The following is a 12,016-nucleotide window of genomic DNA, read 5'->3' on the forward strand; positions in this document are numbered from 1 at the left end:
TTTTCTATATATTTCCTGTCTTTCTGCTTTCTAATTCCCTCTTCTTGAAATATTTTGAGTAACTTAACATTGAATGGGTTTAAAAACTGCTAAATTTAATGGGCCAAATTAATGTTTTGAGCAGTGTTTAATGTTGATTGGCCGTTGTACTAAATCTTTTGCCAAAATTCCCTGACTTTCTACAGTTTGCCAGTAAACTTTTGTCTTGTTTTGGCCTTTTGAGAATATCTGGTCAGTGTTTCTCCCAAGTGTCTAAACCAGGGTACATGAACTACTGTAAATTCCTTTTGTTAGAGCCTTACACACAGGTGCTTACACAGTCACAACACAGGAGGAAAAGAGCGCACTGGCTTCCCTATGCCCAGACTGGTCTCTAGAACCTGGCAGAGTACACTTAAAGCAACCCCTGAAGCTATATAAGATTCACCATCAGCTCTCCACTGTACTTCCTAATGCATTTACTACCAGCTTCAACAGTAAACACCAATCCTGATATAAAGTAGACCTGAGAGACACAAAAAAAAAAAATCAGAATCAAGTGGTCCTAGACACTCCAAATCCCTTAAAAGTAATGAAAGCGCCACTTTGAACATGTTAGGAAAGTCCATCTCTATTGGTCAATCATCATTACATGAGACATTTCTAAAATGAAAAATAACAAACATTATTTCTACAAGAAGACGGTAAGTGAGCCAACTGGATAAGTCTCTGCCGACCTACTGTTTCTAAACAGTGAAGGACTGGTGGGTGATGTGACAGTTAGAGACCATCTTGTGCACAGGGATCATAAAATGATACAGCTTTCGTTATTTGGAAAAGTAAGGAAAGTAAGTCCAAGGCAGAAATGCTGCCTTGGACTTCTGGAGGGCAGACTTCAGCCAGTTTAAGACACTGGTTGACATAGTCCATTGGAAGGCGGTCCTGAGAAAGCAAAGGGGTCCAGAAAAGCTGAATATTTTTCCAGAAGGAAACCTTAAAGGCACAAGACCAGGCTATCCCCAATGTACTGAAAGATAAGCCATGAAAAAAAATACTGGCCTGGCTGAAAAAAAGAGCATTGGCTGGAACTCAGGAAAGTGGCTCAACAACTCATGAAGAGTACAAGGATACAGGAAGAAAATTAGAAGGGTCAAAACCCAAGTAGAACTTAATCTGACTTCTGTCATAAAAGACTACAAAAGATGTTTTCACAATACACCAGCAACAAAGAAGGGCTAAGGAGAATCTCCCTCCCTTATTGGATGTAGGAGGAAACATGGTTAAAAAGGATGAGATACTTAATACCTTTTTTCTCTCAGTCTTTAATAGCAAGATCCATTGTTCTCCAGGTACCCTGCCTCTCAAGCTGGAAGACAGGAACAGAAGCACAGCAGGAGCAGAAATGTATCTCCCATAATTCAGGAGGTAATGGTCAGCGACCTGATATGCCACTTAGGCATTCATGAGTCTATGGAACGGGATGATTTCCACTCAAGGGTACTGAGGTGTGGAGGCCAGTGGGCCTACAGGGAAAGAGTCCCCAACACTGCCCTGGAGGGAAAACCCCTCAAGCAATAACTACTGTTGTTAGGGTGAGGAAAAAGCTTCTCCCAGCATGCCTTCCTGCAACATGCAGATTCAATGTATCCCATTGGCCCTTCCCCCTCACTCCACAGCTGTGCCCTCATCCCATTGGCCCTGGTGTTCTGCCCCACCTCTCAAAATCCATATATAAACCCCTGCTTTCCCTGACAGAGTGAGACTTTGACCCTGGATCCTTCTGAGGAAGATGCTCAATAAAGCTCTCCTTGAAATCCCACACGAGGACCCTGTCTTGCCTTCTACAATGCCTGGATCACAGAAAAGCTAATCACTTGATGTGAGTACAGATGTGCCTGTGCCACCGAGGTGTCTTTTTCACGATGCTTCTTTGGGAAGGTTGAGGCACTCCAGACAACTGCCCACCAGGACACTGAGGAAACTAGTGGAAGAGCTCACCAAGCCAATGACAATCATTTATAGGAGTCCTGGATAACTGGGGAGGTCCCAGGTTACAGGAAGCTGACAAATATACTTATCTACAACAAGGACTGGAAGATCCTGGAAACTACAGGCCTGTAACCCTAATGGCTCTCCCCACACCAGTCAGGAGGGCCTGCACTTCACGCAACGTCAAGGCTGAAAACATCATCCTCAACCTGGCCACCAGTGAGGTGAAGCTGATCAACTTTTTTTCAGCACAATTTGCAGCACTGTTGTAGTGCGTTTTTATATTTTGTAATATTTTGAAGTAGTTTTGTTTTGTATTCCAATATTTTTCCCAAATGGTTTATCCCAGACTGTATTCCCCTCCCTTTACCTGTGTTATCCCTCTCCTGGGATGAGATCATCCCCAAGACCCCCACCCTGGCTCTCTGTCAATCACTCAGCATCCCATCCCCCCCATCCAGAAGTTTCGGTCCAAGTTGTCGAGTGATTTGCCAGAGGCCAGGGGTCAGCCCCCCAGGCCTAGTCCCATACGCTGCCCTATATGTCTATCCCCCAGTTCCCATCCCTCAGAGATACCTATTGGTTGGTAAAATGTTATCTACTTTTGGTTTCCTCCTCCCTTTAAATGTGACCTTCGGACATCTCCCGGGGCTCTCGGCAGGAGGCCCCTGAGGTGCAGGAGCTCCTTTGGGATCCTAATAAAACCTTGGATTAACCCCTGCTAAGAGTCAGCCCTTTCTCTTCTACCGATGTCTCTGGTGTCTCTTGTGCTGCAAAGGCGCCCAGCCCAGGTGCCCTCAGTACTCTTGGGGCACACACAGAGAGTGTCTCCCCGCTGTCGGCCGTGTTGGGGCTGCCCTCCCCGGTGTCTGCCGACTCGAGACTGGCCCAGGGTTCCTGAGAGGCTCGCAGAGAGACCGAGACACAGCACAAATCCAAAGGACATGCTATGTACCTAGTTTTCAGGTGAGCCCACACTAGGGCCTGGTCAGGCACAAAAGGGCAGCCTTTGCTGGGGTGGGAATAATTTTTCAAGTTGCTTTTTTCATGGAGGGTGAGTGAGGATGGATTTTGTAGAATGGGAGCCAGCTGGGATTGATGTGGGGGGAGCCAGCCCAACAAAAACAACCTGTGGAGGTTAGCAGAGGCGTGTTTGCAAAACCCTTGTGCTGGCAACTTTCATTTGCAGGCATGGAAGGGCTTGTGATGCTCTAGCCCCCTCTTCTGCCTTGGCCTATGATATTTTTCTTGACCAGTGCAGGAGTGGGGGCAGATAAAAGGCAGTGTTTTCCCTACTCCTACATGGGTATTTTCCTTGCATAAGGTTGGATCTTCTTGGGGCTCACTCTGCCCTCTTTCAGCATCAAGGGCTTTCTTTTACAACCTAAAGTTTGTCAACAGGAGTCAGGTGCTGGCAAGAAGGCAGCAGGTGACCCTGTGTTCCACCAGTGCAGTCCCTGCATCCTCAGGGATGCTAGACAAGGGCAGTGTGCACCTGTATGAGTTCCATCTGTATGTCACAGGAAAGCAGGTGTACAGCCCACCTGAGGGGAGGATAATCTTCCTCTGCTACCATGGACATACAGTGATGATCTGGTCCCTGGCCATTCTGCTCTATGACATGGTCTGCAGGTTCTATCCCTTAAACAGAGATGAGGACATTATTCTGGGCCATTATCTTCTTCCTGCCATGGGTGTCTTGAGCTGGTACCTGGTTTGCCTCACAGTAGGAATAACAGTTTTAGGAGATTACAGGTGGTATACGAGCATCCTCTTCTTGCAACTACAGAGGAGATTGATTTCCCATGGTTAGCTGGAGGAGCTGGCACATGTCCTACCATCCTGCTCTGCAAAATAGAGATTGGAAGGTTTGGGCACAGCCTGGGCACTGCAGACCCTTGAAAAGAGGGGACCACTGTCCAGCAGCTTTTTTTATTGCTCTTCCCAGAGCGCCAGCACCTTGTCAAATCGTGTTAATCCATTTGTCCCTTGGACAGGCCATCATTGGAAGACCTTTTCAACCATTCATGGCTACAGAACATTCACCTACTCCAAGAGATGGCAAAGATCCATCCCTCTGCACAGTAGGATCCAGCAAGTAACAGCTCTACACATCTCATGGCATTAAGAAGCCAAGAAAATCAGACTTTCTCTGCAAGCATAGCCTGGAGTAGGGATCACAGCTGATGAGATGCTTCTGCTAGTCCTGGGGGAAGTTGCAGACGTGGCAAAGCACTCTCCATAGTATTTGAGAATGGCAGTCCAGTGAAGTTTCCACAGACCAGAAAAGGGGAAACATCCCCACTGCAGATCGCTGACTTCGTGGCCTTCCTGCAACCTGGAGTAAAACTGTAGCATCCTGTAGCACAACCATCCTTGGCTTGGCCACCAGCAGGGCAAAGCTGATTGACTGTGGTTGCAGCACCTTCCTTGAGGACAGTCTACGCCTAGTTAAAATCAAGGTTGAGTCTACACCTAGTGAGAGAGGGAATGCTCCTGGTCCCAGGCATTGCATAGTCCAGCCTGGCTGGGCACTGGAGGTTCCCTGATTTGCTGTGGTGCAGCAGGATTAATTTTTCAGCCAGTTGCCAGGTTGGTTTTTTTTTTTGTAGGGGAGGGCATGAGTGCTGTGGAAGGGGAGCTAGTTCCTAGCCTTGCTGACAGCTTTCACCACCCACCCTGGCATGGGCTGGGGAAGCCTGATAAAAACCTCTACCCCTGGGGGTAGCAGAGGCAGAAGTTCTGAATCCACGCACCAACAGGTTTGCTTTGCAGGCCCTTGCAGAGGGGCTGGGAAAGGCAAAGGCAAGTTTTTTCCTGACCTGTGGGGAGGTTTATTCCTTGAAGATAATGGTTCAGTCTTCCTCGGGCCTGTGATACAGTGATAACATTTTACCTTGTAACTGGTTCCAGGTTTTTAGTTTTAATTTACTTTCATGCATTTGTTATTTTTTTTCTGAAGGAAGATTCTAGCTGGTGCCTGGACTGCATCGGGAAGTGTTGTGACTGTCTGCAGAATGGATTCACTGCCAGTGCCACCCTGGCAGGTACACCTCCTTCAAGATGGATGAGAACATCATCTGGGATCACATCTTCTTCAAGCAGCGGGTCTCTTAAGGTGGGTACCTGGCCTCACTGCATGGGTAGCATAGTGGGTAGTAAAAGACAGCAATGGGCATACATGCTTCCCCTCACCCTTGCAGGTGTGAAGAGGTTGATCTCCTGGTTAACTGGAGGAGGTGGCACTAGTCCTGCCATCCTGTTCTCTTTCAGAATGAAGGGCTGATTGGTAGGTTTGGGTGGAGTTCTGAGCACGGCCACTAACATGGCCGGGCACTACAAATGGGCAAGGCTGGACAGGAGCCTTCTCCAACTGACCATTTTCTGATTTCTCTCCCCAAAGTGCCAGAACCTCATCACAGCAAAACAGCATCACTGAACCTATCAGTTTGGTGGTGGTGATGTTTATTTGCTGTCAGAAATAAATTTTTTTGTAAGCAGAGTATTCGTTTTGTCATTTTCCAAGCTTTTGATCTCCTTCCTCTAGCATAATTTTTGTGTCCTTTACACACAAAAAATTGTGCCTTTATTGGAAATTGCATGGGGGTTAAGCAACCAAAAATTATTTTTTATTTTTTTAATTTTTAAGCGTCAAAAAATGAAACAACAGCTCCTGTTGTTTCCAAGCGGAGTGGCTACTTCAGTGCCCCTGAACTGCCACTCAAGCACATACCTTTTTGGTGCTGCTGTCTGTCCTGTAATACAACACTCACCAAATCTTTCACTGAGCCCTCCATAGACTAAACAAAACCATATAAACTTGAGGGAAGGACAAACCATGCTGGGCGTTAAAAAAACATGCCCTCAATAATGGTATTATGTAATGTTAGTTATCTTTATGCCTACCTTGTACTAACCTCGTGCCTTTTTGTGACTAGTAAATTGGTATAACCCAACATCCAAGAGCCACTAAAAATTGTCCCTGTTGCCTTGCAACCACCAATAAAATTACCTGAGTAATGTAATTAAACATAACCTACCCTCAACCAAGCCCCAGTTGAACTGACCAAATATAATAACTTACTCCATAAGCTTTTCATAATTACACCTAATGCTTGACTCTTATTTGGCCATTAAGCAATGTGTGGTCTCCAGCAATACTGGTACTGTCGCGTTCTATTCATTTGTTCATCACAGATACAGTGGTTCTGCAGTTCTGATTAAATGAATTGTGCTTTGGTAAAAATAAATTTTAAAAAGTTTTCCATATTGCTATCCAGTTGTCAGTCATAATTACTTACATTTTTTCTCATGCCCATACTGGACCAAGACAAAATAATAATGCCTTTTTTTTTCTCCCTTCTTATTGCTTTTCCTGGTACCTCCTATTAGGAATCTTGTTCTGGATATTTTGTTGAATTTGTTTTAATTTTCTGGTAGCAAGAACTTTGGAATCTCTTCAATTAATATGCCCCTGCTAACAGAACTGTTAATAACTTTTCTTTAAAAAATCTACTAGAAATCTTGATTTTAAGAAAGAATGTACTGATACTTTACCTCTACCCCAGAAAAAGTTCTTATCTGACTCTCACAGTTTCATATTGAAGCTGCAGTTTTCCCTGTGCCATAAAACGTCCAGCTTCAATGGGGCGGTTTAGAGGAAGTGAATGAAAAGTGAATGAACCAAATAAGGTTTTAGCAGAGTTTTGTACATACTGAAAACTTCCAAAGTATCTTCAGAATACCTATGATTAAGAACTAATCAAGAGTTATGAGTTTCTACTGAGTAAGTACACAACAAAAAGCAAAGAGTTAACAGCACAATGATCTATGTGATCACCAAAGTGTGTCTCCTATTTAATAAAAAGGCCTAAGTAGACCTGCTACTTACAAGGTATCTCAACAGGGAAGGAATTTTATTTTCCAAGTCCAGGAGACATCCTGAGACAGAACGCTTTAGTTTTATGTTGTCAAGATGGCTGTTCTTTGAAAACCACTCTGGTGAAGCAAAGGTACTAACTCTCAGGATTGCAAAGGTCCTGAAACCTGCCTTCCTTTGAGAAATACTCCCAGAAGAGTAGCAATTTCAGAGCAGAAAATACCTGCTACAAGTCCAAAAGAGTGATTCTTCTCACACCAACTCTCCTTGTGGCCTCATGAAAAGTTCAACACAGAAGCAGTGCCACTTCAAACACTTCAAAATTGCCACTGCAGGTGCTACTGATGTCCTACTTGTGATGTGCCAGCTCAAAGAGTCAAAGTTCTTAATAGTATTCACTGTCTACAGGGAGTATGGCACAGACAAAAAACCACACCTTTCCAGAAAATACCTTCTTCCTTGTGCAGCTCCTCTGCTCCATGGCAGTACTGTCAAACAGTAGCAGACTAGGTTAAGAAAAAAAATTCAAACTCACTCTTTCAAAGGCAGAAAGATACTTGTTAAGAACATGAAGATCATATCTTACTATTCTACAGATTTTGCTCTGTCCTGTTAGCATCTCCGTATTCAAAAGAAAACGCAAAACATACAGTTTTGGTCAGTAAAGTGTCCGTTTAATAAACTCCTTAACCACATTTCTCACCCCCTTCTTCCCCCTATAAAATTTCAATTCACACTTAAGCAGATGACACAATCTGATGGCATACAACTTCAGTTCTTAAATTTCTGCTCTTAATGCTAAGAGTATCAGGGGCTAGTATTTGACAAAATTACACAGAAGTCGGATGTGCCCATGCAAAAGAAGCCGATCTCTATATACAGTCCCTATTTTTTCTTATAAATTTAAATATTTTAAAAAATGTATTTTCAAAATGTATAAAGTTTAGGGAATACCCCAAATGTATCTTAAAATAAAATGCTTTCTGGTTTCAAAGGTTATTTCAACAATGAAGACTAAATTGCACCAGATAAAAGGCACTTGTGCTTTGTGATGTCTTAGGCAAGTATATGTTAGTTTCATAACAGTGTCTTGAATTCATGCAGCTGTCTCTGAGCATCAAGCATCATTAAAGCAGCTAAAAGAGATCATGAGTAAACTTGATTCCACAGTTGTAAAAACATACAGCATTGTGCTCTGTCTTTGACTCTAGAATCAAACACTACTGAAAAACTGCTGTCATTCACATGGGAATTCAAACTACATTTCATTCTCTCATAAATTACAAAAAGTATGTCATTTAATTATGAAACTAAACCACCAGTGAACAGCTCAGTGTTCAAATAGTTTGTGCCACTGAAAGTCTGTATTTATAAACAAGCTAGGGACTAGTTATTCAAGGAGCAGTGCATTGTATTTTCAATTTCCATTTCACTGTTGAGATAAAAGCGCAGTCCTATTTGCCTTCATCTTCTCCAGCCTTTTCATTAAATGGCTATTGGTCATCTCCATTTCTTCTATCTTATCCAGTGCTGTTCTTAACTATAAAATGAAAAATAGTTATTATCACTTTAGTTTATTTGGACCTTGTGCTGTTCTCAAGCTTGATAAGAGGAATAAAAGTATTGTTTCATAAGAGTGCCACAGAAGTTAAGATATAACTTCCATTTCTGCAGGCATATGAAACTGTTAAAAATAATTGTGAAGCAACTGAAACATGAAGTGTATTCATTCTAAAAGATCTAGGTGCCTGCAGCCTCCCATTACATTAAAGAAATTTACCTAGAGCAAAGTAAAGTACTCTCCACCATTATTACTTGCATACAGATACATATTCCCATTACAGGTAGCAGGCATCATGCTAGTGATGTAGCAGCTCTTAAGCAAGAATGATCAACAGCTCAGTTAAATACAGCTTCTTCCCAGAATCCTGTGAGATCCAAGCTGGAAAATTCCCAGGCTGTCACTTGACATAGGGACCATTCATCTCTCTAGAAATATTTTGTAGGACTACTTTAAAATATTACAAGCTATCACATTTAGAAAAAAATACCACTTAGATGCTTCCTTTCAAGGAAGTACAGCAGTGAATCGTAGTTAGCATTACTTTAACATGTTAGGTGTCTTCTGAATGTTATATTGAGACTTGAAGGTCATCTTAAAAAACGATCAAAAGATGTAATCAAAGATTACAAAAAATCAGAGCTTGGAGGCAAAAGACAGAGCAGCTTAAGACAGAAAGGAACATACAGCTGGAAAAGAAACCAAGTTAGTTACCTCTCGCTGAAGCTTCCTTTTTTCAGCTTTGAGTTCATCTTCTACTTTTTCTGCATTTTCTGCTGCACTTTTATACCTTGCAACCTGTCCCTCAAGTCGTCCAATCTGCAAACCCAAACAAGACAAAAGGAATATAACTCAGGTGTTCCACCTGGAGTTCACCTGCCACCAGCTGCTCTTCCAAAGACACAGTTGAGAAGACACAGAAGGTTAAAGAACTAAGCAGAGAGAGAAGAATTGGAATACAAAAAAATCAAGAATTGGGAAACACGTGGGATTGAAAATGAATGTGGAAAGTTGAAAAGCAGAAACTGTATGAAAAGATGCAAAATAGAAAGCAGACTGTTATCAGGACATGATGAAAGAGGTCTTGAGCCCAAGAACAGACTTCAGAAGTAAGGAGAGGACCTTGAGACAAATCCTGATTGCAACCTGCAGATGTTAAAACCCACTGGCTGGATTGTTCTATGTACAGCTCCCTGCTACCCCTAAATCCACATGATAGGCTACTAGACTGAATCTGTGCAAAAGAGAAAAGATACGCATCTGTGATTTAAATTACAATCTTTTATTTAATTATTTAGGTAATAAGATGTAATTCAGTTCCTAAAATACAAAGGTAAATACAAAGGTATGGCAGATTATAAAGAAGAACTGAAGCTACTAGTACAAGAAAACCAATTTATGACTAGTAAGAAAGTTGTACTGTGGAAGATACAAAATTTATTCTCTAAATTTGAGAGAGTAAATATCTCTATGTAGAGAGTGAGAGTTATATCTCTATGTAAACAATCACACTTTGTAAGTCAATAACATGATTTTATAGCTCAGCACCATAAGATTTTATCTTATGGTTAGTCTGTGCATAGGTATTTAATTGCAGTGCACAGGTATTTAATTGCAGGAAATACGAAAAAATGTGGTGTCATTCTATGCAAACTAAATACCAAACAGTAAATCAAATTATGAAATATGCTTTCATAGTTTTTGTTGAAAAAAGTATTGCAAAAGTGTGCAGTGTAATAACAAACATGAAAAAAGATACCTACATTTTGTTCCAAAGTAGTTATATCTTGTTCAGCTTTTGAAAGCTTAAATTTGTATTCACTAATTTGTCTGTTGGCATCTCCTAGACAAAAATTGACATTAATATATTAGTCAAAGCAACTCTTTAACTCTCTTTTAAATAAAATTCATTAAAAGACCATTTTATTGAGAAGCCTATACCCAGGATCATAAAGAGGTAAATGTTCTTTCAGCAATCTACAAGAGTATGGAAAAGAAATAATTTTCTTTTATTTAGAGAACACAACTACCGTCTCTATAAAGTGGGCATTGAATTTCAGGTGCACCAATGAGATACACACCTTTTAAAACACATGTTTAGATCAGCAAACGAATTCCTTGGAGAACAGAATCAACATAATAATCAACATACACTGCAAAATGCCAGACCACAGTAAACATTCAGCAGCATTCAGCTTAGACATTTGTAGTAATATTTGAATAAGGAGCACAAGGCTTGAACCTGACTGACAAACTCTAAGGAGCTTTGCAAATTACTTTGGTGTTACATTTGAGCCCTCACATTGCCAGTGCTTTCTTCATGTTCATTATACACAAGCATACTAAATGACAGTCTGTCAAACAAGTTTTCAGCTGAATAGCTTGCCTGAAATGAAAACCATCTTATGCTTCTATGAAGCAACACTAAATATTAAGTTAAAGAAATTTTCATGTTTTGCTTCAGGACAGCAGTCTTCTAGATTAAGTTTCTATATCAAAGATTGACCAAAATCATCCCATAGAATATGTATTTTAGAAAATCTTATCTGAAATTCTGTTGTCTATAAATTGTATCCAAGTAGTGTCACCCACTCTAGTCAAGGCTGTCAACTGAAAAATAACTTCCCAGAATGTTGTTCTTCAATACTAAAAGAGTTTTTACAGATTTCTAAGGTATTCTGCAGTAAGAATTCCATGCAGGGACATATACCAACAAAAACCTATCTGCTCAACAGTATAGTCACTATACCACTAGTGCACAATAAGAGGAGCTGGAAGTCCTCTCTGCAAGAAGAATAACTTTGAACAGTAACCATATACCTACTTTGCATTTCAATTAGCTGCAAGTCAGAGCCATTCTCCAAGTCTATTGTATCTGGATTCATGCTATCACTTTTAGAGTATTTCTGTCGTTCCTCTTCTAACTGCATCTTCAGTTTTCTAACCTGAAAAAGGAAGTGTTTCTTTATGAAAAAAAGACTCCCAGAAGTTCAGTAGTTGTGTATGTAAATGTTCAATGGTAAAAAGGTAGAGTAGTCCTGAGATGCCACTGGCTGAGAAGGTTCTGTAAACAAGAATAGCAGAGCGATGCAGGGGACTAAGTCCCTGAGGTCTGTGGCTGTAGACCCATCCCCATCACTGGGCAAGTGCCCTCTGCATGTCAATGCACAACCCCAGCCCACCAGTTTGGTCAGTACTGCAGGGATATCTGCACAGTGCAGGAGCATCTTGTAACTGCACCTTGTCCAGAGCAGGAGCACCTTGTAACACAGCTCACTTTTCAGAAGAGGAGATGGCATTAAACTCCATTTATGGATTTCTTCTACTGTGTATCTTTCCCACTCTAAACACACACAAAGATATTGAACACTATCCTAGTGAGTTTACAGACAATAATCCATGGCTTTTTCAGGGGGTCCTCTCTCATACTCCCCCTGGAAACAATGGTCCTAGGCAAGTCATTAGTCTTTAATAGTTCGATTTCATGCTACAGCAGCTGTCTCTCAGTTTTTCCAGTAGTCAGAGAACATAGATTTCTCAGCTATGTGCCCTGCATATGGACATTATGAAAGAAGTAGGAGGTATTTTTTGGACACTCTTATAAAAAT

General features: G+C 41.4%; 1 protein-coding gene across 6 annotated transcripts in view; it reads right to left on the reverse strand.

Moving 5' to 3' along the window:
• Positions 1–7,499: 7,499 nt before the first annotated feature.
• LRRFIP2 (LRR binding FLII interacting protein 2) overlaps positions 7,500–12,016 on the reverse strand; it is a 55,571-nt gene continuing 51,054 nt past the window's right edge. For all 6 annotated transcript variants that reach the window (XM_036397370.2, XM_036397389.2, XM_036397429.2 and 3 more), the window contains 4 exons: positions 11,233–11,353; positions 10,172–10,251; positions 9,123–9,227; positions 7,500–8,387 (listed from right to left, as the gene is read on the reverse strand). In XM_036397370.2, the coding sequence (XP_036253263.1) occupies positions 8,277–8,387; positions 9,123–9,227; positions 10,172–10,251; positions 11,233–11,353 (417 nt within the window). In that variant the 3' untranslated portion in view covers positions 7,500–8,276. The remainder of the gene's footprint in view (positions 8,388–9,122; positions 9,228–10,171; positions 10,252–11,232; positions 11,354–12,016) is intronic.

This window comes from Molothrus ater, chromosome 1 (assembly GCF_012460135.2).
Source record: "Molothrus ater isolate BHLD 08-10-18 breed brown headed cowbird chromosome 1, BPBGC_Mater_1.1, whole genome shotgun sequence".
Lineage (NCBI taxonomy): Eukaryota > Metazoa > Chordata > Aves > Passeriformes > Icteridae > Molothrus > Molothrus ater.